Genomic DNA, 22,221 nt, shown 5'->3' with positions numbered 1-22,221 from the left:
GCCTTGGCCTTGTAACACGAACAGATTAGCCACACAAACTTCAACTATGTCTTACAACCCTCTGGTAGTGACAGTCTCACCTATCTTACGACCGTCTGACAGTCTCACCTATCTTACGACCGTCTGACAGTCTCACCTATCTTACGACCGTCTAGTAATGACAGTCTCACCTGTCTTACGACCGTCTGACAGTCTCACCTATCTTACAACCCTCTGGTAGTGACAGTCTCACCTATCTTACAACCCTCTGGTAGTGACAGTCTCACCTATCTTACGACCGTCTGACAGTCTCACCTATCTTACGACCGTCTAACAGTCTCACCTATCTTACGACCGTCTAACAGTCTCACCTATCTTACGACTGTCTGGCAGTCTCACCTATCTTACAACCCTCTGGTAGTGACAGTCTCACCTATCTTACGACCGTCTAACAGTCTCACCTATCTTACGACCGTCTAACAGTCTCACCTATCTTACGACCGTCTAACAGTCTCACCTATCTTACGACTGTCTGGCAGTCTCACCTATCTTACAACCCTCTGGTAGTGACAGTCTCACCTATCTTACGACCGTCTAACAGTCTCACCTATCTTACGACCGTCTAACAGTCTCACCTATCTTACGACCGTCTAACAGTCTCACCTATCTTACGACCGTCTAACAGTCTCACCTATCTTACGACTGTCTGGCAGTCTCACCTATCTTACAACCCTCTGGTAGTGACAGTCTCACCTATCTTTCGACCGTCTAACAGTCTCACCTATCTTACGACCGTCTAACAGTCTCACCTATCTTACGACTGTCTGGCAGTCTCACCTATCTTACAACCCTCTGGTAGTGACAGTCTCACCTATCTTTCGACCGTCTGACAGTCTCACCTATCTTACGACCGTCTGACAGTCTCACCTATCTTACAACCCTCTGGTAGTGAAACTCTCACATATCTTACGACCGTCTAGTAGTGACAGTCTTAACTATCTTACGACCGTCTGATTATCTATATATATAATTCTCTTCATTGGGACCATGCGAGACACCAAGACGTAAGCTCAACAGACCATATCACTAGCACCCCTACCCCCGCCAGTCTGGTGAGCTGTTTACAATCGTAGTGACGGCTATTAGGGACAGATAATTTAGTTTTTAAACGATTTGTAACCAAGGAGAGATAATAACATGTTTTGCTTGCTCTTTTCATTGTAAACTGTCGTCACAGACGGCTGCTTTCACGGAGGTGGGGGGGAGGGGGGGGGGGGGGGAGAGGAGCGTTAGGTGAGGGTGAGGATAATCGTCTTTCACTAGCTGCTGATAGTGTTTTAAAGCAAACTATTTTCAGTCGCAGCATTGGTAGTGTCGAATTCACAAAATATGAAAAAAAAATGGAAATAAAACAACTAAATAGCGACTTATGCTACGTCGCGGGTCAGCTCATTAAAAATATTTCTGTTATTAAAAGACGTTTAAACAAAATTAGAAACCCTATTGTGCGGCACTCAACATAAAAAGGTAAAAACTAAATATACCTAATTTATGTTTAATGTTTATTGCAGTTAAAATACAAGAATAATTCAAAGCTCCAGCTTGTGTTAATAATGATTTGTCAACTCGACAATTAAATCAGAGCTTGATTTTCTAGTTGACCACACTCAGGGTACGCTGAGCCTTAGGTAGATTCCAGAACCATCTTTGTTGAATCTTGTGGGGTTGCTGATGTTGTTTTTAATGGTGTTTCAGTTTCAGTTGGTGTTTTAGACAGTGTTTCAGATGGTGTGTCTAATACTATTTCAGCTGGTTTACCTGCTGGTGTTGTTAACAGTGTTTCTAAGTTAGACTTAATCAACGACTTTGTCGGTGGCGAACACTCAAGTACGTATCCGTCAAATGCAAACTCACACCAACACTGGCGGCCATCCGGGAAGGACAAAGTTTCCCCCATAATCTTCACGCTGTAGCCGTCCACTGTTCCACATGTATCTGAGTCGGGAACATGTTCAAACCAATTGTACTCTTCATATGTAACTCTATTCAGGGGTTCATTTAGGAAACAATAAGCCGACAGTATCGCATTGTCTTCAGTATCTCCTGCATTTTCACACAGACAGACCGTGTAGTTCGGGAACGCCGCATATTCGTACATCGGAATAACGATGCCATCTACCTCACAGTATTTGCCAACTGTAATTAGAAATATCAAAATCGTGTCGGTAGCTGAATGATCAAGATTTCTGTTATGATAGTACATGATGACAAACTGAATTGGTGTGAAATCGAAACAAAATCCTTCTAGAAAATTAGTTAAAATAATTAAATAAACTCAATTTTGGAGGGTATGACCAAGAATTCTATTATGAAAAACTAAATGCGGGAATTAAATTTAGGACTGGCGTACTTTGACCACTACGTTAAGATTTTTCATTTCGACAGTCTTTGAGAAAAATGTTAGTTTTATTTTCAAAAGTACTTTTTTTGTTGTTGCTTCAAGTATAAATAGCCTTTAGGTGATCGCGGACGCCAGTCAAGCAAGCAGACTCAATTAGAGGGGGAGGGGGTTATTTCGTCCGTCCCTTACAAACTGAATGGGTTCATGGGCCGCTTATGTTACTTATTAACCCCCAACAGTAAAAGACTCACATTTATATTACTTGCTAACCCCAAACACTGAAAGACTTGCATTTATATTACTTGCTACCCCCAAACACTGAAAGACTTACATTTATATTACTTGCTAACCCCAAACACTGAAAGTTTCACATTTATATTACTTGCTAACCCCAAACACTGAAAGTTTCACATTTATATTACTTGCTAACCCCAAACACTGAAAGACTTACATTTATATTACTTGCTAACCCCAAACACTGAAAGACTTACATTTATATTACTTGCTAACCCCAAACACTGAAAGACTTACATTTATATTACTTGCTAACCCCAACACTGAAAGACTCACCTCTCTCACAGCGAGGGCAGCACTCCCCTTTAGGTATGACACAGCCTTCGATTTGTGCGCATTCGACGTACTCGCATTTAAAGGGGACACCGTAATAATCACAATCCACACAAGGCTCGTCGACAGGAGGGTTGGCAAGATTCTACAAAGGTTAGGGGCTGGATCTTAATTGTTCTTACACATGTTTTTGTATTTACAGTTAAATTATAAAACACTTTCATAAAGTCATTAATATTTACAGTTAAATTACGAAATACTTTTATAAAGCCATTGATATTTACAGTTAAATTATAAAATGCTTTTTTAAGCCAATAATATTTACAGTTAAATTATGAAACAATTTCATAAAGCCATCAATATTTACAGTTAAGTTATGAAACAGTTTCATAAGGGCCATTAATATTTACAATTAAATTATGAAACAGTTTCAAAAAGCCATAATATTTAAAGTTAAATTATGAATCCGTTTCAAAAAGCCATAAATATTTACAATTAAATTATGAAACAGTTTCATAAAGCCATAATATTTACAGTTAAATTATGAAACAGTTTCATAAAGCCATTAATATTTACAATTACATTATAAAACAGTTTCATAAAGCCATAATATTTACAGTTAAATTATGAAACCGTTTCATAAAGCCATAATATTTACAGTTAAATTATGAAACCGTTTCATAAAGCAATTAATATTTACAGTTAAATTATGAAACCGTTTCATAAAGCCATAATATATACTGTTGAATTATGAAACCGTTTCATAAAGCCATAATATTTCACAGTTAAATTATGAAACAGTTTCATAAAGCCATTATTATTTACAATTAAATTGTGAAACAGTTTCATCAAGACATTAATATTTACAATGTATCCGTCGTCTGATGGAAGAGCCATTCCATTCACTGAGACACAAGACATCAGGAGAGATGAGATGGCCACGATGGTTATACTGGCAGTGATAGCCATTGGTGTAGTCTGTTGAATGACAGGTCCTGATACAGCGTGATACAGACCAACTGTGGTTAGGTCGTAGTCAGTTCCGGGGACAGCAGTCAGCTACAGGACAGCAGTCAGCTACAGGAGAGCAGTCAGCTACAGGACAGCAGTCAGCTCCAGATTGCCTACAAAGAAATATTTTGCATCTTTATATTCCGCCAACGGTTATAAAAATGGGAATTCAACTTACAAATTAAATATTTAATCCTTTACTAATCACACTAAGCGGTTTAATGCATAGACATAATGACAACCTGTCAAATATTAAAGTTTTCCTAGGATGTAATTTTTAATTTTCAGTTATCAAATTCAATATTTTTTTCCCTTTCTTTTTGGATTTTTCTTTTCAGTTTTCAAATTGTATTTGATGTTTATTGATATTTACTTCAAATAATTTTATAACTATTGTATTTAAAATCTAAAAATTAGTAAAAACTTTGATGTAAATTAAAGACAAGAATTTCTTTCTAAATTAAATTTTTATAGTTTAATTATAATATAATTAAAATGTAACATTTGTGATTTGAATAAGAGACTAAATACATCCTTGTAACTTTCTCTTGTTTCATAACTGGGTTCATAACTTGTACATCTTTGTGTACAAGATAAGCCAACTACAGTATGACCTGTATGTTTATGTACAGCTATGTTTACGCATATGTGTGCGAGCAAGCAACTTACTTTATAACAGCAATTTGACTTCAGTGGCGTCCCTTAGAAGTGCCACTAATCTTGAGGTTAGTGGTGTCCCTTAGAAGTGCCACTAAGCTTGAGGTTAGTGGTGTCCCTTAGAAGTGCCACTAATCTTGAGGTTAGTGGTGTCCCTTAGAAGTGCCACTAAGCTTGAGGTTAGTGGTGTCCCTTAGAAGTGCCACTAATCTTGATGTTAGTGGCGTCCCTTAGAAGAGCCACTAATCTTGAGGCTAGTGGCGTCCCTTAGAAGTGCCGCTAATCTTGATGTTAGTGGCGTCCCTTAGAAGAGCCACTAATCTTGAGGTTAGTGGTGTCCCTTAGAAGTGCCACTAATCTTGAGGTTAGTGGCGAAACTCAAGTGTCAAGTCCCTGAAATGACGTACAGGTGGGTCTGTGTGACTGAAATCTGCCAGATTTAATATAGTTTCAACATCAAATAATTCCTTAAAACACCAACCTCGGCACTAACCCCACAACCACAGTTTAAACAACAAAAATAAAACTACATGCCTGACTTTTCCCTCTCTTCTCAGGCCGCCCCCCCCCCCCCCCCCCCTCGCCAACTTCTCACAGACACGTTCTGAGAAGATTTTTTTTTTTCATTTATCATCCACATTCTAAAGAGTAAATGTATGACGCAGGACTAGTCCTCAGGCTAATTTTCTTGAAAAATACAAATTGTTTACTTGACTGTGTGGCATAGAAGTAGAGCGCAAGACTACTGCTAACCAGAAAGTCTCGAACTCTAATTCGAGTTCAACTCAATAAAATGTCACTGAGTCAACCCAGCTCTGATGGGTACCTAACTCACGTAAGCAAAAAATAGGCAGCTGGGCATAGTGCTGACCACACTATCCCTTCATATGCCGAGGTCATAGAAACAGATGACTTGCCCCATAGACCGTCAGGTATTAAAAGAAAGCTTGATTTACAAAAAAATATTTGTTAGTGTTTATATTAATATATATATATATATATATATATATATATATATATATATATATATATATATATATATATATATATATATATTCATTTTTAAGCTAATTCAGTGTTATTCTAAAATGTTATAAACATTTCATTTTTTTATTTATATTAATTGATAAATTGTAATTATTCCATATCACATCATGTTTCAAAGATTAAATACGTGGTTTATTTGTAACACGATAATACTGTAAATAAACAACTTCTATGCCGTCTTATATTTTTGAGCTTTTGTTTCGTTCACACCATCTCTTTGATTGTGGCGAATCTTGTAACTCAATTCTGACCCTCTTCTAATGCAGCGATTTCGTTCAAACTTTCCAGGTACCTTCATCTTTGATGACGATTCATGAAAATCTACTTTTTAATCTAATTAGAAATGGCTTGATCACATGACCGTCATGGCTGAACTGTTTGTCACTTCAAGGTTGGTAGATTTCTCGATAATTTTAATGAATTAATTAACATTTTCTGAAATTAGTAGGCTGTCTTCTACTCAGTGATTCTTCGAGAGGAAGGGGAGGCACTTGATATTTTCGGAGGGGGTAGGGGATGGGGGGGGGGGGCGGGGCGGACACTGGCAAAACTATATGTTTTCTATATAAATTTCATTTCGTTCGGGGCGGTAGACTTTCTTTGTACTAGATTAATTGATGTCCGATTTTTTTTTGTCACTTTACATAAAACAAGTTAATTAAAAAGTCTAGTGACATTTAAGCGCAATTTCCCTATGTTATCTAAAAATAGCTCTGTCGTAGCGTAAATCAACAGCAGGGTTGGTAAAACCATTGGTTAAAATACATGTTTTATTTACAATAGTGTTACATGACTAAAAACCATTGCGCGCCTACTGAACGTGATGGCGCAGCCATTGAACGTGATGGCACAGCTATTGAACGTGATGACGCGTGTGGTGTGGTTGGATAGACATGCCTACTAATTCGGTCCAAATTTTAATTAATTCATAAAAAAATAATTAGGCATCCAATTAAGTCAAATTTAATTTCAGGTTGCATTGTCTTCATGTCTTGACCCACGTGCCAACTGTGAATCGTATCGATCAAGTAGAAGTGTCCGAATTTTCGCTCCGACGTTTCGATCTAGACAGACAGACAGACAGAATGACGACAGACTGTCGACAGACAGAGGAAGTGAGTTAAATAAAAGCTTATAAAAATGAATTAAAATCATGTGTATATTCCGAGTTTCAATCCCCCGTAGTGTTATATAAGAATATTCGAGAAAGTTTAGGGGAGATCACTGCTGTTTTTTTTTTAAATAGATTACAAAAACTGCATATAAAATGTGTGAATTAAATCGGCTGTTCTCGTGTTAAAAACACCAGCTCAACAGGTGTATAAATGTATCAGAGATGTAACTGTATACATTGAAGGCAGTAAGTTTCTAAAACAATCTACGGTATTTCAAGTTTATCTTTAAACAGTTCAAAGAATTGAAATATAAGTATTTTTAAAAATTAGATCTAGACCTCTTGATAGATGGTGCAACCAAACCATAGTAGACCCTCATAAATATTTTGTTTCAAAGCCTAAGACGATGTGGAACTACTAATTTTTACTTTCTCGTATATACGAAGTATAAAAAAAGTCTTGTAATCGTGCAAAAAAAAAAAACGAGATTTTTACAAATCTCGACGTTTTACACCTCACTGATACGGAAAAACATAATTTTGCAATATTGTCCGTATGTCTGTGTGTCTGTCTGTCTGTGTGTGTGTCTGTCTGTGTGTAAACACGATAACTTGAGTACCGTTACAGCCAGGTTGATGAAATTTCATATATAAGTATTTTATCAAAATCCTAGATCCGTATCAATTTTTGAGCGATTTCCGATAAACGGAAGTGGTACTTTTTCTACTTTGAATTTTTCAAAAGCCTATAACTTGAGTACTATTTAGGATAGATAAATGAAATTTCACATGTAAGTAAAAAATCTAATTCTCTACCTTCTGTTAAATTTTGAGTAATTTCCGTTGACCGGAAGTACTAATTTACGCTATTTCCTATTTCTAAAAAAAAACGCGTGTGTCTATGTTTCTGTGTGTCTATGTGCCTGTGTGTCTATGTGTCTGTGTGTCCGTGTGTCCGTGTGTCTGTGTCTCTGTGTGTCTGTCTGTGTGTCCATATTGTGTCCGTGTGTCTGTGTGTGTGTCTGTGTGTGTGTGGTGTGCGTGCATGTGTGTGGATGTGGGTGTGCGTGCGTGTGCGTGTGTGTCTGTGTCTGTGTCTTTGTGTGTGTGTGTGTGTGTGTGTGTGTGTGTGCGTGTGTGTGTGTGTGTGTGCGCATACATTTATAAGATTCTATTCCTTATTCTCAAACGACCAAAAACAGAAAACGCTCTCAACTATTTTAGATCAGTACTGGACGTTTATTTATTTTTCTTCACACACAAGATTCAGTAAACAGCGGTCGTCTCGTCCATCGACGTGAGGTTGGGGGGAGTTTCCTCCTGGAGACAGAACGCGGTCAACCCGTCCCCCCAGTTGGATGACGACACACAAATACAGGCGCCGTACCCTGGGATAAACACCTGGCTGTTCTTCGAGATTATAACGCCATCCTTCTCACAGTTTTCACCTATGTACACAAGAAAACGCTCAAGTTGATATTGTACTTATTTTTTAAAATAAATGAGGTGAGTGGATGAAGTGAGAGAATGATCGTATGATATTGTTATATATGCATATATATATATATATATATATATATATATATATATATATATATATATATATATATATATATATATATAAGAAAAATGAAAACAACTGTAAATAAATGGTTTATGTTTTTAAAACAAAATTTAAGACAATCTGCTTCAACTTAGGCAACTCACCATTTGGACAGTGTGCGCAGCAATCTCCGTCATTTTTAACACCGTCGACACACCTCAATGGCTGGCACATGTCGACGCGTTCACACTCATAGTGGTCACCAGCACACTCACACACCTGACATGGGTCAAGGTCACGTGGGTTTTTCACACCCTACAACATAGCAGCAAACAGTTTTAGGAACCTTACAATATAGCTACAAACAGTTTTAGGAACCTTACAATATAACTAGGTGTAGCTTAAAATATACGAACCCTACAATATAGCACCATGCACTTTAACGAACGCTACAAATAGCTACATGTAGCTTAAGACGCGGCTAAATGTAATTCAACCATCTTTAATTAATGACAGCATGGTTATTTTAGGCGTCGATCTTTAAGTGACAATTTTCCCTCGACCAGTTCTACTATCACAAAAATTATACTCATCATCAATGTTGTTAGCTAACATAAAATGTAACGGTCTTTGTAATGGCATGTCTGTATAGAAGCAGATTTCAGACAGATTACATTCATTGCGAACATGTTACTGGGAGCTTATCCAATAGATTCTTTTTTTTTTATTTTGGAACGTCACAATAAAATATTCTTAAATGAAACTCTCTCAACGGAATATGATTAATGTCTTCAATAAATCGATATTTGGTATGACAAATACGGAGGTGACGGTAAAAAAAAAATAGAACGGTATATATTTCTTCTCGTGCAGAATAAACAACGTATCCATATACACTATTCAGATAGCAATGCGATAAACGTTTTGTTATATTTAACATTTTATTTTATCTTCTAAAATCTAGAATAGTTTTTATATCCATTGCTAAATTGTTCTCACTAATTTTATATCATTTAATTACAGCATGTTATGTATACCTGAACAAATGTTATTTAAAGTAGGCTAACTGCTTACATGTTTTAATAAGCATGCATTCATTTAATAACATTTAATTACATCGTTTCTATTCCAAATGAAGTAACTGTATATGACTATAACACACTCTTTATTCTAATATAAAATGGCCATATATGTTCTAATATAATCTTTTACCGTTCGTTCCCAAGATATTGGTGCCCAAGATTCATGGGACAGATAAAGCAGAGTTCAACTGTTTCAATGACCTCGGCATTTGAAGGGATAGTTTGGTTAACATGTTTCCCTAACATGAGTTAGTTAACCATCAGAGTAGTGTGGACTCCTGGACCTCCAACAGACTCGAACCCTGGATTCGAACTCGAAGCTTTCAAGTCTGCTGTCGTAAGCTCTACCATCCGACCACAGTCTCCATACTCTAATATAAATGTGGTAATTTAAATCAGTTAATTACTTTATTCTAATTAATATAAATGATTTACTTACTTCACAATCTTCAGATACAGGTGCAGCGATTACACCCACAGACAAGCAGTAGATTAGAACTGATGACGTCAATAGGTAGAAAACAGTGGTGGTAGAAGTCATTCTTCTAATTAGAGAAACCAGCCAGAGTTACAGCTAGACAGACAAACACCAGCTACAGCTAGTCAGAGAACACACTGGCTACAGCTACAGGTAATCAGATAAGCACTAGCTATAGACACAGCTCGTTAAAAGCCAGTCAACGTGTGGTTCAAATCTACGCTCGGCTACTGGCTTATATAGAAGATCTGAGATAAAAGGATCAATGGAATATCAAATTAGCGTCCTAATCCCTCCTTGTTTACTGAGTGAGGTATAAGACGTATTAAAACACCAACAAAAAGCCTTAAAGTGTAGATTTACGTATGATCTGTACAGGCTGGATTGATTTAAGGAAATAATTGTATACTTTTATCCCAACTTAATCATCGTTATTGCTATGTTGTTTTGTTGTTGTTTTTGTAAATCTTATCAGAGCCTTTAGAAAACTCTTAAAAGCCTACTTGGATTTACTTTAGAGTAAAACAAGTCAAGCAAGATTTTAATAATTTTGAGCTTTAAAAATTGTTTTGACGTGTCAAATTTGTAGAATAGGTAAATGATTTAATCGACAAAAAAGTGTATCGATCGTTAGTGTATTTATTAACATACCATATTAATATTACTGGGTAAGTTTAGTGATTGTAAGCCTTCAATTAATTTTGGGAAAAAATTTCAGCGCTACTTCAAACCAATTTTTTTAAATAAAAAAAAAACTAACAAATTGTTAAAATTTATGGGTATGATTGTACCCCGTTGATATTTTACTTTCAATAAAATAAGTCTCTTGAGACATTTTTGTCGCCTTGTTATTCCGATTAATCCACCCCTTTTCCAAAATGTTCAATGTTCGGAATAAACTTCGGATCTTGAAATTAATGTCTCTTCAAGCTGTGCTTTAAACTTAATAAATTCTGAAAAAGAGGTGAATTTGATAAATGGCCGGCTTTCATGATTATTTTGATATATTTTTAAAGGGTTTTCAAAACCTTAATTATTTTTGTGGGTGAAAGAAATATTAATCAGATGTAATTTGTGACCGAAAAAAGTATTAATACCTTTTTTTTTTACTTTATCGATCTGTGAATGCCTTTACCCCAGTTAATCATGTCTTCACTTCCTTGATAATTTATTGACAGCCCTGCGTACTTAGAATAGTGGCTGTTTCTAGTCTTAAGTTCAGCTTGTTTAAAGTTAACTTGAAGGAGACAAAGAAATTTTACCTATAGTCTACATTTTTCCTGCGGTCTCCTGCATTTTACTTTCTCGTATACAGAGTAAAGAGTAAGTAATTTAATCGAGATGAATAATTTTAAAATATTTTGACTGTTTTCGCTGTTTAAAACCTCCCTACTTTTTCGTAAACGGATGTAAGCGTTTGAAAAATCGAAATTGAGATTTCGACCATTTTTCCCCCCACGTTTTTCGTTCTTCGTATGCCGGAAAAGCTTAGCTTTGCAATCACGTTCGTCTGTGTACCGTTTCAGTTAAGTTTACGAAATGCCATCTATAATTGTAATAAACTAATATCAAACGTGTCGTTTTCTCTCAATTTATGAGCGATTTCCGGTAAACGGAAATAGTAGGCATTTTACTTTTTTTTAACTTAATAGTAGGTACTTGCATGGCATTTTAAATTTCACTTTATTGTTTACCAAGCTGAATCAACAAAGTAACTCAGTTGCCTGGAAAAATTTGTTTTAATGAAATGCCATTAAATGCTTACCTCTATTCCATTGTAATTATGTCCCCCACCCCACCCCCTTTTTTTTGCTGTTGACGTTTTTTTCCCCACAGATTACATAATGTGTCGTCTGTTATAGTTTCGCTTGACTGAAGCCGATAGAGATGTTTTAAGTCAAAGTTTTTATGTTTAGAGCTTTTTTCTTACACTTTTAGGGATTATCCATTTAGTGATGGAAATTAGTTTAGCGTGTAATAATATTAGTTTTTGTAAACGTGAAATGTTTTGTCAAAAAACATGAATGATTAGTTTAAGTGTGTTTTGTTTGAATAAACGTTGAAGCAGGCGCTGTTAACGTTGAAGCAGGCGTTGCTATTAAAATAACAATGTAAACAGAGAGTGATACAGAATGTAGTCCAAGTAAAGATAGAGCAGTTTTAACCCAACGGGATCCGAACTTACCATTTAACGCGGCACCAAATCGCCTCGCCTTCCATGAATCTAGTCAGACGTGCAACCACTTCTCTGCAAAAATAGAATTTTTTGGCTGACCACTATCACAGCTTCTGCACTGAAGAAACGGGCAGGCGTGAACTCTGACCCGAAGGGTACCAACTGACCGCTGGCCTCATAATCACAACAAGGACTATTATTCAACCTCACAAACGACACACAACTCTTTTTTTTTTTTTTTTTTGCTGATATAAGTAGAATGGCAGGGATTGTTTGAGTAGAAAAAGTGAATTAGCATCCTAATAATATTTGGTAAAACCATTACAACTACTATATTACATATATATATATATATATATATATATATATATATATATATATATATATATATATATATATATATATATATATATATATATATTATTCTCTTCATTGGGACCATGCGAGACACCACGAACAATTTCTTTTTAAATCAGTCGAGGTCTGAAAAATACTAACATTCTAAATGCCTGGTGTTTTTGTGAGTTTTTATGACAACTGGAATGCCTTACTTCCTGTTTTTTTAACACGTTTTTCTTAACTCAGCTTCGCGTTTGTTTGTTTGTTTGTTGTTAAAATTGACATCGAAAATTAGCCCACTTCTGATTGCTCTAGAGACCTGAAATTTGGCATGCATGCTACTTTCGCCTAACAATTTCAGATGCAATCATAAAAACTAGCAATTAGTGACCGTAATTAGCTTAATTTAATTACGCCCCAAGGACCATAAAATTGAGGACATGATTTCTAAAGATACCGACAAGACTTGAGGCCTATTGACACAGTTACTTCGGCCCCAATCGATGTGAGCGCGCTGGCCGTGATCGTATAGTGGTTAGTACTTCGCGTTGTGGCCGCGACAACCCAGGTTCGAATCCTGGTCGCTCAAGATTTTTAGTCCGTGTATTTATAAACACTTTTTTAAAAACCACGTTTTTCACGTGTAGCAACGGACTAAAAAGGAGAAAATAAAATACTTAAAAAAAACTTTTTAAAAAACCACGTTTTTTATGTGTAGCAACGGACTAAAAAGGAGAACGGACACGGTAACACATTGTTAACGGTGACACGGTTGGTACGCTGGGCATGCTAAAATACACATAAACACGTTTTTCCTTAACTCAGCTTCGCGTTTATTTGTTTGTTTATGGGAGATTTGATCACGTGATTCGTGAGTAGATCTCCACGCCAGCAACGTAAATTACACCCTTTCTCTGTTTAAAGCGTATCGGTCGCTCAAGATTTTTTTAGTCCGTGTATTTAAAAACACTTAGTCAAGTCATGCTTAATCAAGTGATTAGATAAAGTAGAAAATAAACTATATAAAAAACTTTTTAAAAACCACGTTTTTTCATGTGTAGCAACGGACTAAAAGGAGAAAATAAAATACTTTAAAAAAACTTTTTAAAAAACCACGTTTTTCTTGTGGACTAAAAAGTAGAAAATAAATTTTTCTTTTGTGCTTCCTCGAGCTGTGCAGATTCTTGTGATGACTGACAAAAAACGTGGGTCGGGCAGATGGGTCGGGAAATTTGATGGTGAACGTACCCACGTTTTTTGTCAGTCATCACAAGAATCTGCACAGCTCGAGGAAGCACAAAAGAAAAATTTATTTTCTACTTTTTAGTCCACAAGAAAAACGTGGTTTTTTAAAAAGTTTTTTTTAAGTATTTTATTTAATAAAATGTAAACAACTGCACCAACTACTATCCTTATTTTTAGCAGTCTGCCTTGTCACTTTAAGATCTTTTCTACACTCCAACCGTGAAATACAAAACCAAAAAACAACACTGAAACAGCGATCGCTTTTCATCCGTCTATCTCATTGTTTGAAATACTTTCTTTAAAGTGTACATGAAAGTTTGTTTTGTGTGTGTGCTTGTCGATGTCAACAGATACCAAATCAAACTTAATCCTGTTGAGTATGAGCAGCTAAAGGCTGTATCTAAACCACTCACCCCGACCATTATAAAGGCGGCTCTCTTCAGTTAAAACCATGTATGTCCAGCAACCCTCGCTTCACCTTCCACCGCCCCTATCCACGATTGTTACGACCAGCCTACATTTCTCATCCCCCGTGGGTCCAAAACTTGCTTCGGTATTTTATCTTCTGTGAGCGTGTACGACTTATTTCCCATCTAAAAGGCTTTAATATTTTTGTTAATGCACAAAATCAAAACTGTTGCCTACTTTGAATACCATTTGTTGTCTATCATCGAAAAATGTTAACCAGCATAAATTATAATCATGATGAATGTTACTTTTTCTGAAATCGTTGGGGGAGGAATGGTTTGACGTTTAGGTAGATTTGAAAAAATAAGATGACAAAGTATGTGAAAAGATATTTTATTTCATATTACAGTTTCAATGGAAAAAATACATCATATGTCCATTATTGTATAACAAGTGGTATAAGTGAGACAAACAGAAAAAGCTGAACAAGTTGTAATGCTATGTCTAAACGTGTCTACAAAAATCCAACATAGAGTACTGAAACCTCAGCCTTTGGTATATTTGTCTGGAAGAAATCTTTCAGCCTCTGTTGACTGAGGAGGGAAAAAGGAGAAAATGTTGGTAGACTTTGTACAAATATAGCCAGCATGTGAACTTAAATACAAAGCAATCAGGTGTCAGTAAGGCTAGAACTCAAATCGGCGATGTTAGCGTACATTATTCTATAGAAATTATTGACATCTGCCAGTCTTCTAGTGTGTACTAGAGGTGAATTGATGGATGAACTCAGAGGCGTAGCGAGGGGGGAGGCGGGGGGGGGGGGACATATGTCCCCGGGCGCTGACCTTAGGGGGCGCCAAAATGGGTTGGAAAAACAAATTGAAATTTTGAGGGGGGGGGGGATGTGTAAATCGAAAGTTCGAGGGGGGGTGCAAATCGAAAGTTTGTCACCGGGCACCGGGAAGGGTCGCTACGCCTCTGGATGAACTCGCTTTATCAAAGAGGATAGACCGGCAAAGTTCGAAAGAAGCCCACAGCTCCAGATTTCAGTTTGCATTGTGCATTTTGTCCCATTCCCTTCAAATGAATTTTACGCCTTGGCATAAAGAAAAAGATATGGTAAAATAAAGAAATACCCAATAAAATTTGTTTTTTAAATTAAAGCACTAATAAACATATTATAGCGCCGTTTCTGAAGACCCACGGGTTTTTTTTTCCTGTTGTTCCATCGTGGTTTTACCAGGTAGACCGGTGGACCAGTCCACCCCTTGGTGCGTCTGATGTAACTTTCAGTGCATGTGTTATGTTATAGTTTAAGTACATGTATTATATATTACTTTAAGTATTAAGTGTGACTTAGTAGAATTTATATGTCTGACAAAGTTTACATTGACTATTTGAAACTGACTGCATGCACCGTGTGGTTTTTGAAAGTGATGTCATGTGAATGTGTGTTTTGTGCTATGATGTGTATAAAATGTCTATGCTGTTGTATTCCCCATGTGACCTACTTAGGTCTTCTTTTTTTATAATTTTATTTTATTAATATTTTAAATGGCCTTGAATTATCTGTGGTTTAAACTATAGAAATTTTCCATCACACTCATTTGATAGTATTCACCACTGAGTTCGTGTGGCTCGTGCTTTGGCTCCATCCACCTATGGTCCTTCACATTGGGGTCGACATCCCATAATTTTAGAGTAGTATAAAAAGGAGGAATTTTCCCAGCACGAGGAGCCCACTAGACACCCACAGACAGAGAGAGCCACGTACGACGCCATGATACATTTTCTAATTTAAGCAGTAATTATCTCTAAGTTCCCAGTGTATTCAGTATTTTTCTGTGTCTCATTTTAATAGTGTGTAGGTTGTGGTGATAACTTAGGTACCTTATCCAGTGTTAGTAGTTTCAGTGTGTTATTCCAGAAATTGTAAGTTGGGTTTTTCATCATTGTATATTTTAGTGCATAGTATTTTATTATTTAGACTTGGTTGCATTTTAGATATTTTTAGATTGATTAAAAGTATTATTAGTTGCAGAAGGTCTTCGCGTGTGTTTTTACCCTAGACATTAGATACGAGTCCACGAAGAGTTTTTGTTTTCTGGTAATCTTTTTAGTTTCGTAATTCATCAGTCTAGGACCATCCCAAAAGAATCCGGGTATTGCGTAATATTCACCAGTGGTAGAGTCACGTTATACCCAATACGTCCGGCTCCCGCGGTATATAAAATGTCTATGTCTATTGTACTCCCCAGTACCTGAACACTGTGCCGTGAAGGCATGCTCGCTGCCTTCCTGCAGGTCTGGCACACAATGACAGGTAGAGCCGTTGTTGATCTTCACCTGGAGCCCTAGAGGGATGACCACACCGCTTGCCGTGGAACAACTTGGACCTGTAACATAAGGTAGCTGAGGTCAACTTCTTTTTTCTGAACTGTTTGATGCTAAACCTTCAATCATTCTTACAAACCCGTTATATACAACATAAGAAGATTTAAGATATGATAAAGAATGTAGTTTTTTTTTTAGATGTGTATATAGATCTACAATAGATTTTGGACTAACGCAATGTCTGTATGTGATCGTTCACAGTTGATCTGTTGGTAGGAATATGTTGTATGTGATATGACAGAATCTTGCATAATAGATAATACTGTATACTATATACTACTGTATAATAGAACTGATGTTGATTACGTAAATTTATTAACGGTCAACACAGTACTTAGCCAAATGTGTAGGTTGATGTGTGGGTGGATATGGATGTGTGGGTGTGTGGGTTGGTGTGAGAGGTGTGGATGTGTGTGTGAGTACTTTCTATTGAATCAATCTCCCCTGTCTAGTCCACTCACCATTGACACAGGAAGGACAACACTCATTCTCCAGCTGGACGCTGTCCACACACAGCAACACTGGACATTCTATCGTGGTACAGGTATACATGCCCGGGGGCTCACAGAAACAATCCGTGCAGAGGTCAGGGAAGTAGTGATGACCTACCTGGTGTGTGAGGTCAAGGGAAGAAAAGATGAAAGGTCATATGACAAATAGATGACCGATTGACAAGCCCAGCCCACAGCTTTAGTAATACCAAAGCCACTTTGATTATCTCGAGGATAAACCTACTATAATCCATTGTGGTTTTAAGTGATAAGAACATTTACCCTAGTCTATTTTTTGCTTGTAACGTTCTTCTATGCATTTCCGTGCTGGTGTTTTTTGTTATGTTAACATTATCATCTGAAATCCAATGGCGCTATGTAGCTGAACATCAAATCTCGCCTACCTATCCGAGTTCCAGTCTCATATATCAAAGTCTTCCGGTTACATAAATTCAGCTGATGTATCTAGTCAATTAATTTCGCTTCACCTTAGCCACGCTTCCTCTTTCCTTTTGATGGTTACGTTTCTACCAGGTTCCAATTATTCATTTATATATTAAGGTCACTATTTTTTTTAAATTAAAAGTTATCCATCACACTTTTGAAAGTTCTAATTGATTGTAATGTAAATTATATGAACTGTTTGAATCCTGGTTCAAGTAACTTGAACGTCCCTGCGTCCACCTATCTCCGGTGGGTACCTAACTCATGTTAGGGAAAGCTGGACATAGTGCTGACAACACAATCCCTTCATATGCCTAAGTCTTTGAAACAGATGAATAGATGAGATATGATAGGCACTGTGAGATTAATGTTCACAATACTCTAAATATTTTCTCTGTGGAAATTGAAACTAAATATCTTTTAATATATTAGTTTACAAAGTCAGTAAATTTTATGGACCATCTATTCTTATCTTCAACAAATATTCGTGAATACAACATACAATAGGCAAAAAGGTTTGTCATTTGTCAATGTGTCCACTCATTCATCCTAGAAATAAGACTTCACACCCAACATTGGCCTGCACTGAAAACAAACACCGAACCAGCTAATATACCAACAATATTTACCTGGAACTGTTTTCCATCTTGGTGTGTGCATTTCTGTGCAGTGCTGAGTTTGGTACCAGCAATCAGAACCAATCCTAAAGCAAGACAGACTCCAACTGACGCCATGACGACAGAACCAACTCAAATGATCTAAGACTACAGACCCCGACACTAAAGTCTAATTCACAGCGACTTCTAAAATCTAAACGTTTCCCCAAGAATCTACTAACGTTGACTGTTCAAAAAATTGCTCGCTAAACGGACCAATACTTATCAGGCCTAATCTAAATGTGCATTTACTTGTAATTGGATTATATATCGCTTGGTTGAACACGCTGCCCAGTAATCGCACCTCACAAAAGTTCTACATTAGTCATTATGTAAACATGTGCGTGGGTCCCGACGTTTTAAATTTCTTTCTATTTACATAACACGTCTGTAGCCGCGAATAACGCCACAAAATCGGATACTCTAATGCTTTTGTGTCGTTCCAAATTTTCTAATTCGAAATTCAATTCTAATTCATGAAAAGAATTTTTTAAAGTTTCTTACATAGGTGAACATAGTTTTCTAAACTGAGGCCAATGAAAATAATAAAGATATAATTTATTTGTAGCCAAATACAAATCACTAAAGATATTCGATTTATTTTTATATCGTTATATTATGTAGAGTTACATCATTGGTATGTTGTTGTGATGGTTTATATTTACGTGTTATCAAGGACGGTAAGCAGCTGTTACTTGAAGCTGCTGGTCTATATTTAAACACCCATTCTCTGGTCTTTCAAAATATATGTTAATGTGCTGTTCTATTGTATGTCGACACATTCTTCGGGGGACTGCATTAATGCAGAATTGGTTAGCGCGTTTCTAATTCTAAAACATTTCTTTCATCTATTACTGAAAATATTTTAAATCGTGTAATGGCGTGCTTGTTTTTTTTTATTATTTTATTTTGTAATTTATTAAGCAGTCGCTTTTTACTTTCTCGTATATACTAAGTATAGAGAAAACCTTGTAATCGTGCAAAAAAATGCCTTTTTTGAGAAATCGGAAATAGCGAAAATTACTACTTCCGGTCAACGGATATTATTCAAAATTATACAAGGCAGAAAAGTGGATCTTTTCGTTGTAAATGAAATTTCGTTCATCTATCTGAAACAGTACTTAAGTTACAGGCTTTTGAAAAATTCAAAGTAAAATAAGTTCCACTTTCGGTTACCGGAAATCGCTGAAAAGTTGATACAGAACTACAAATTTGATATAATACTTATATGTGAAATTTCATCAACCTAACTGTACGGTGTTCAAGTTATCGTGTTTACAGACACACATACACACATACATACACACACAGGCATATGAACAAAATTGCAATATTATGTTTTTCGACTCAAGGAGGTGTAAAACGTCGAGATTTGTAAAAATCTCAATTTTTTTTTTGACGATTACAATATTTTCTATATATATATATATCGTATAAAATAGATTTCCAATAATGTAAAGTTAGAATGTAAACATTATTTCTACAGCCAAGTCGCCATTAATTAAATGCGTATTTATTTAGTATTGCGTAAAAAATATGTCAATTTTTTTTTGTAACTGAAAGATTTTAACCGGGTTTTAATTTCAACAACCATATTTGTTTACTGCAACTCGTATATTAAAATCACCCATTTGTTATCGACGGTAATATAAACTGGTTCTTAAAATCCATATAGGTATACATTCCTTATATTCGTATATTAGAGTCGACCGCTTTTAACAAAGAATAAATCGGTGGTAGCATTCAATCACAATACCTTTTTTAAACACGTCGCTTTCTGTACATCGAGAGGAAAGTGTAGGGTTGCAAAATGGTGATAAGATCAGGGGAAACTACTCGTATGTTCAACAGCTGAGTAACAAAACTTGGCAGTGTTTTTGTAATGGCGTGCAACCAAAGCAGCGTAAGAAATGGGATTGTGTTCAATCGCAACATCGGTGGTGTTTTCCTGTCTATAGAATGTGGTGAGGCAACAGATGGTGCTGCTTATAATCCTTTTTTTTTTGTTTATTCAATAGTCTACGCACGAATTAATTTCAATTGAAAAATTGCTGTTTTCTTTAGTTAGAGACTTGCAACCTACACAAAAATTGTGCTCTGAAGGCCGACGCGATATATATATATATATATATATATATATATATATATATATATATATATATATATATATATATATATATATATATATATTGTGTGTGTGTATGAGTTGAGTATGTGTATATCTGCGAATGTGTGTATTGATGCGCGTGTGTGTATCTATGTGTATGTGGAGTCAGAGAGCCCCTGTGATATACAAATAAGTTATTATCAACAATACTGAGCTACATATTGAGGAGTGTCTTTAAAAAACAAAAGAAACGGCCCTTTTAAAAACAGACTTTCTTCTCTAAAAAAAACCGTGTAACCACATCCACACAGCCAGTAGCAGCTCCCATTGTCCGGCTAATCTTTCGTCTTCCATCTCTCTCCTGTCTGATTCAACTTTCAGAACAGACCCCCGTCACCTTATCTCCCTCCCCGCGTGTGCAAATGCCTCACTTTGTCACGAACATCTGTCAAAAAAACGATTTTTTGAAACGAAAACGCGTCCGCTAATCGCCGTTAAGTTTTCGTTTTCTCGTTCAAATAGAGCGAGTCTGTTCTTCTAAACGGTCCGCGGTGCTAAACAGTTGTGGTTTTAGAAAGAAAAAAAAAACACCGAAAGGAAAATTGACCGATCGTTTCATCAATACGTTAAGGCTATCTTTGCCCTCGGGGCTCACGTTTCGCTCGCCAGAGGGCTCCAGTTCTGGCAGCGAGCAAACAGAAAAGCCCTGAAACCCAAACACTTGAGCTGTGCTTATCTCTCGCGTGTGGCGTCAGGTCCACAGCCACAGCCACAAGCCAATCGAAGGTAATTTGGCGACAAACCGTAATTTCTCAACCTCGCGGACGATGGATGGGACAAACACTTCATTAGGACCAACACTGACAGAGAAAGCGAAAAAAAAAACAGATACTGTAAATCTCATTTTATCCGTGCATGTTTTTAACCGTCCCGATTTCAAAGACGAAAATGACAAACGCGTCAGTGTGGCCGACCACAAATTGTGGTGTTTTATCGCAAATGTATTACTTTCATCTAGCTATCGAGCCCGCTAATTTCTTGCCTGTGTGACATTAATTTAATCAAGGAGTTAATTAATGAAAATTGATTGGCTGCGATCAGTTCAAACAAGTCTCCCCGAACTCACCCATTGGATGAGATGCCACGTGACATGCGCAACGTTTGATTTTGTAATAAATGTGAAAGTCGACCTTCCCGTATCTGTGTGCAACTGTCAATTCAATCATGGGGGGGGGGGGGGGGGGTTCTATCTAAGGATGTCGGTTTTTTTTTGTTTTTTTTTTTATTTCTTTGTAGATTCAATAGGCCCTATTGGTGTTTAGAACAATGTCGAAAGGTCGAATTAAAGCTATCACACAGACAGATAAGTATAGGTTTTGGATTAGAAGTACCAATTCTACTTCGACACCCCAACCACAGGTCTGGCCCCATATCAGAGGAAAGACTAGTTGCTACTCGTGTTGTTAGTGAAGGTAACAAGAGCGTCGGTGTACTGGTGATAGAAGGCGTAGGGCCACATACAGAGAACTTGGATTCAAGGGTGGTGTTTGTGGTGTACATACACACACACGCACACACATACACTGATCGCACCCCGTCCATTAGAGAGTTGAGTAGTTAAAATATACTGATATCCTATTGGTGTGTTTACGTCACATGTCCTATTGTCAACGCCCCTGGATTCAAAGCACCTGCCTCATAAAGAGGCGTGACGTCAACTCTTAAGTTATAGTATCAAACACAAAGCGTATGGTCTAATGACTAGAAGTGTATGTTCTTGACATGTTTGTCATATGTAGAGGATGTAGTTAACACACCAATCGTATGTGAACATAGTCCCAAGCCTCACATAATTGATATTTTAAAAAATTGTTTAAATCGCAACAGGTTTTTCATTATATAAAATATAGTCTTTGTTAAGCTAAGACCATTGAAAGAGGTTAACTCTTCTTCAACTGCCTTTTTGATGAACATCTACAGGGTTACTATACTCCTTTTACTGTCGTAACGATGGCCCATAAATATGTACATCAATCGGAAATTCTCCGTGGAATATTTTTAGACAATCGATGCCAATTGATG

General features: G+C 36.6%; 3 protein-coding genes across 3 annotated transcripts; all 3 read right to left on the bottom strand.

The window, feature by feature from the left end:
* Nucleotides 1-1,524: 1,524 nt before the first annotated feature.
* On the bottom strand, nt 1,525-3,933 carry LOC131936166 (uncharacterized). The gene is made up of 3 exons (XM_059293078.1): nt 3,815-3,933; nt 2,951-3,092; nt 1,525-2,175 (listed from the first exon to the last, which is right to left on the bottom strand). The coding sequence occupies exons 1-3, from the start codon at nt 3,914-3,916 to the stop codon at nt 1,664-1,666; spliced, it is 756 nt and encodes a 251-aa protein (XP_059149061.1). The 5' UTR covers nt 3,917-3,933; the 3' UTR covers nt 1,525-1,663.
* Nucleotides 3,934-7,992: 4,059 nt separating this feature from the next.
* Nucleotides 7,993-10,086, bottom strand: LOC131936172 (kielin/chordin-like protein). Its single transcript, XM_059293084.1, has 3 exons — nt 9,841-10,086; nt 8,484-8,634; nt 7,993-8,224 (listed from the first exon to the last, which is right to left on the bottom strand). The coding sequence occupies exons 1-3, from the start codon at nt 9,940-9,942 to the stop codon at nt 8,043-8,045; spliced, it is 435 nt and encodes a 144-aa protein (XP_059149067.1). The 5' UTR covers nt 9,943-10,086; the 3' UTR covers nt 7,993-8,042.
* Nucleotides 10,087-14,424: 4,338 nt separating this feature from the next.
* Nucleotides 14,425-18,347, bottom strand: LOC131936168 (von Willebrand factor C domain-containing protein 2-like). Its single transcript, XM_059293080.1, has 4 exons — nt 18,006-18,347; nt 16,903-17,050; nt 16,309-16,443; nt 14,425-14,640 (listed from the first exon to the last, which is right to left on the bottom strand). Exons 1-4 carry the CDS (start codon nt 18,108-18,110, stop codon nt 14,627-14,629), a joined length of 402 nt encoding a protein of 133 aa, XP_059149063.1. The 5' UTR covers nt 18,111-18,347; the 3' UTR covers nt 14,425-14,626.
* Between the last annotated feature and the right edge of the window lie 3,874 nt (nt 18,348-22,221).

Source organism: Physella acuta, unplaced genomic scaffold, assembly GCF_028476545.2.
Source record: "Physella acuta isolate Inbredline_101_S28 unplaced genomic scaffold, ASM2847654v3 ptg000170l, whole genome shotgun sequence".
Classification (NCBI taxonomy): Eukaryota; Metazoa; Mollusca; class Gastropoda; family Physidae; genus Physella; species Physella acuta.
This window is presented reverse-complemented; position numbering and strand designations above follow the sequence as displayed.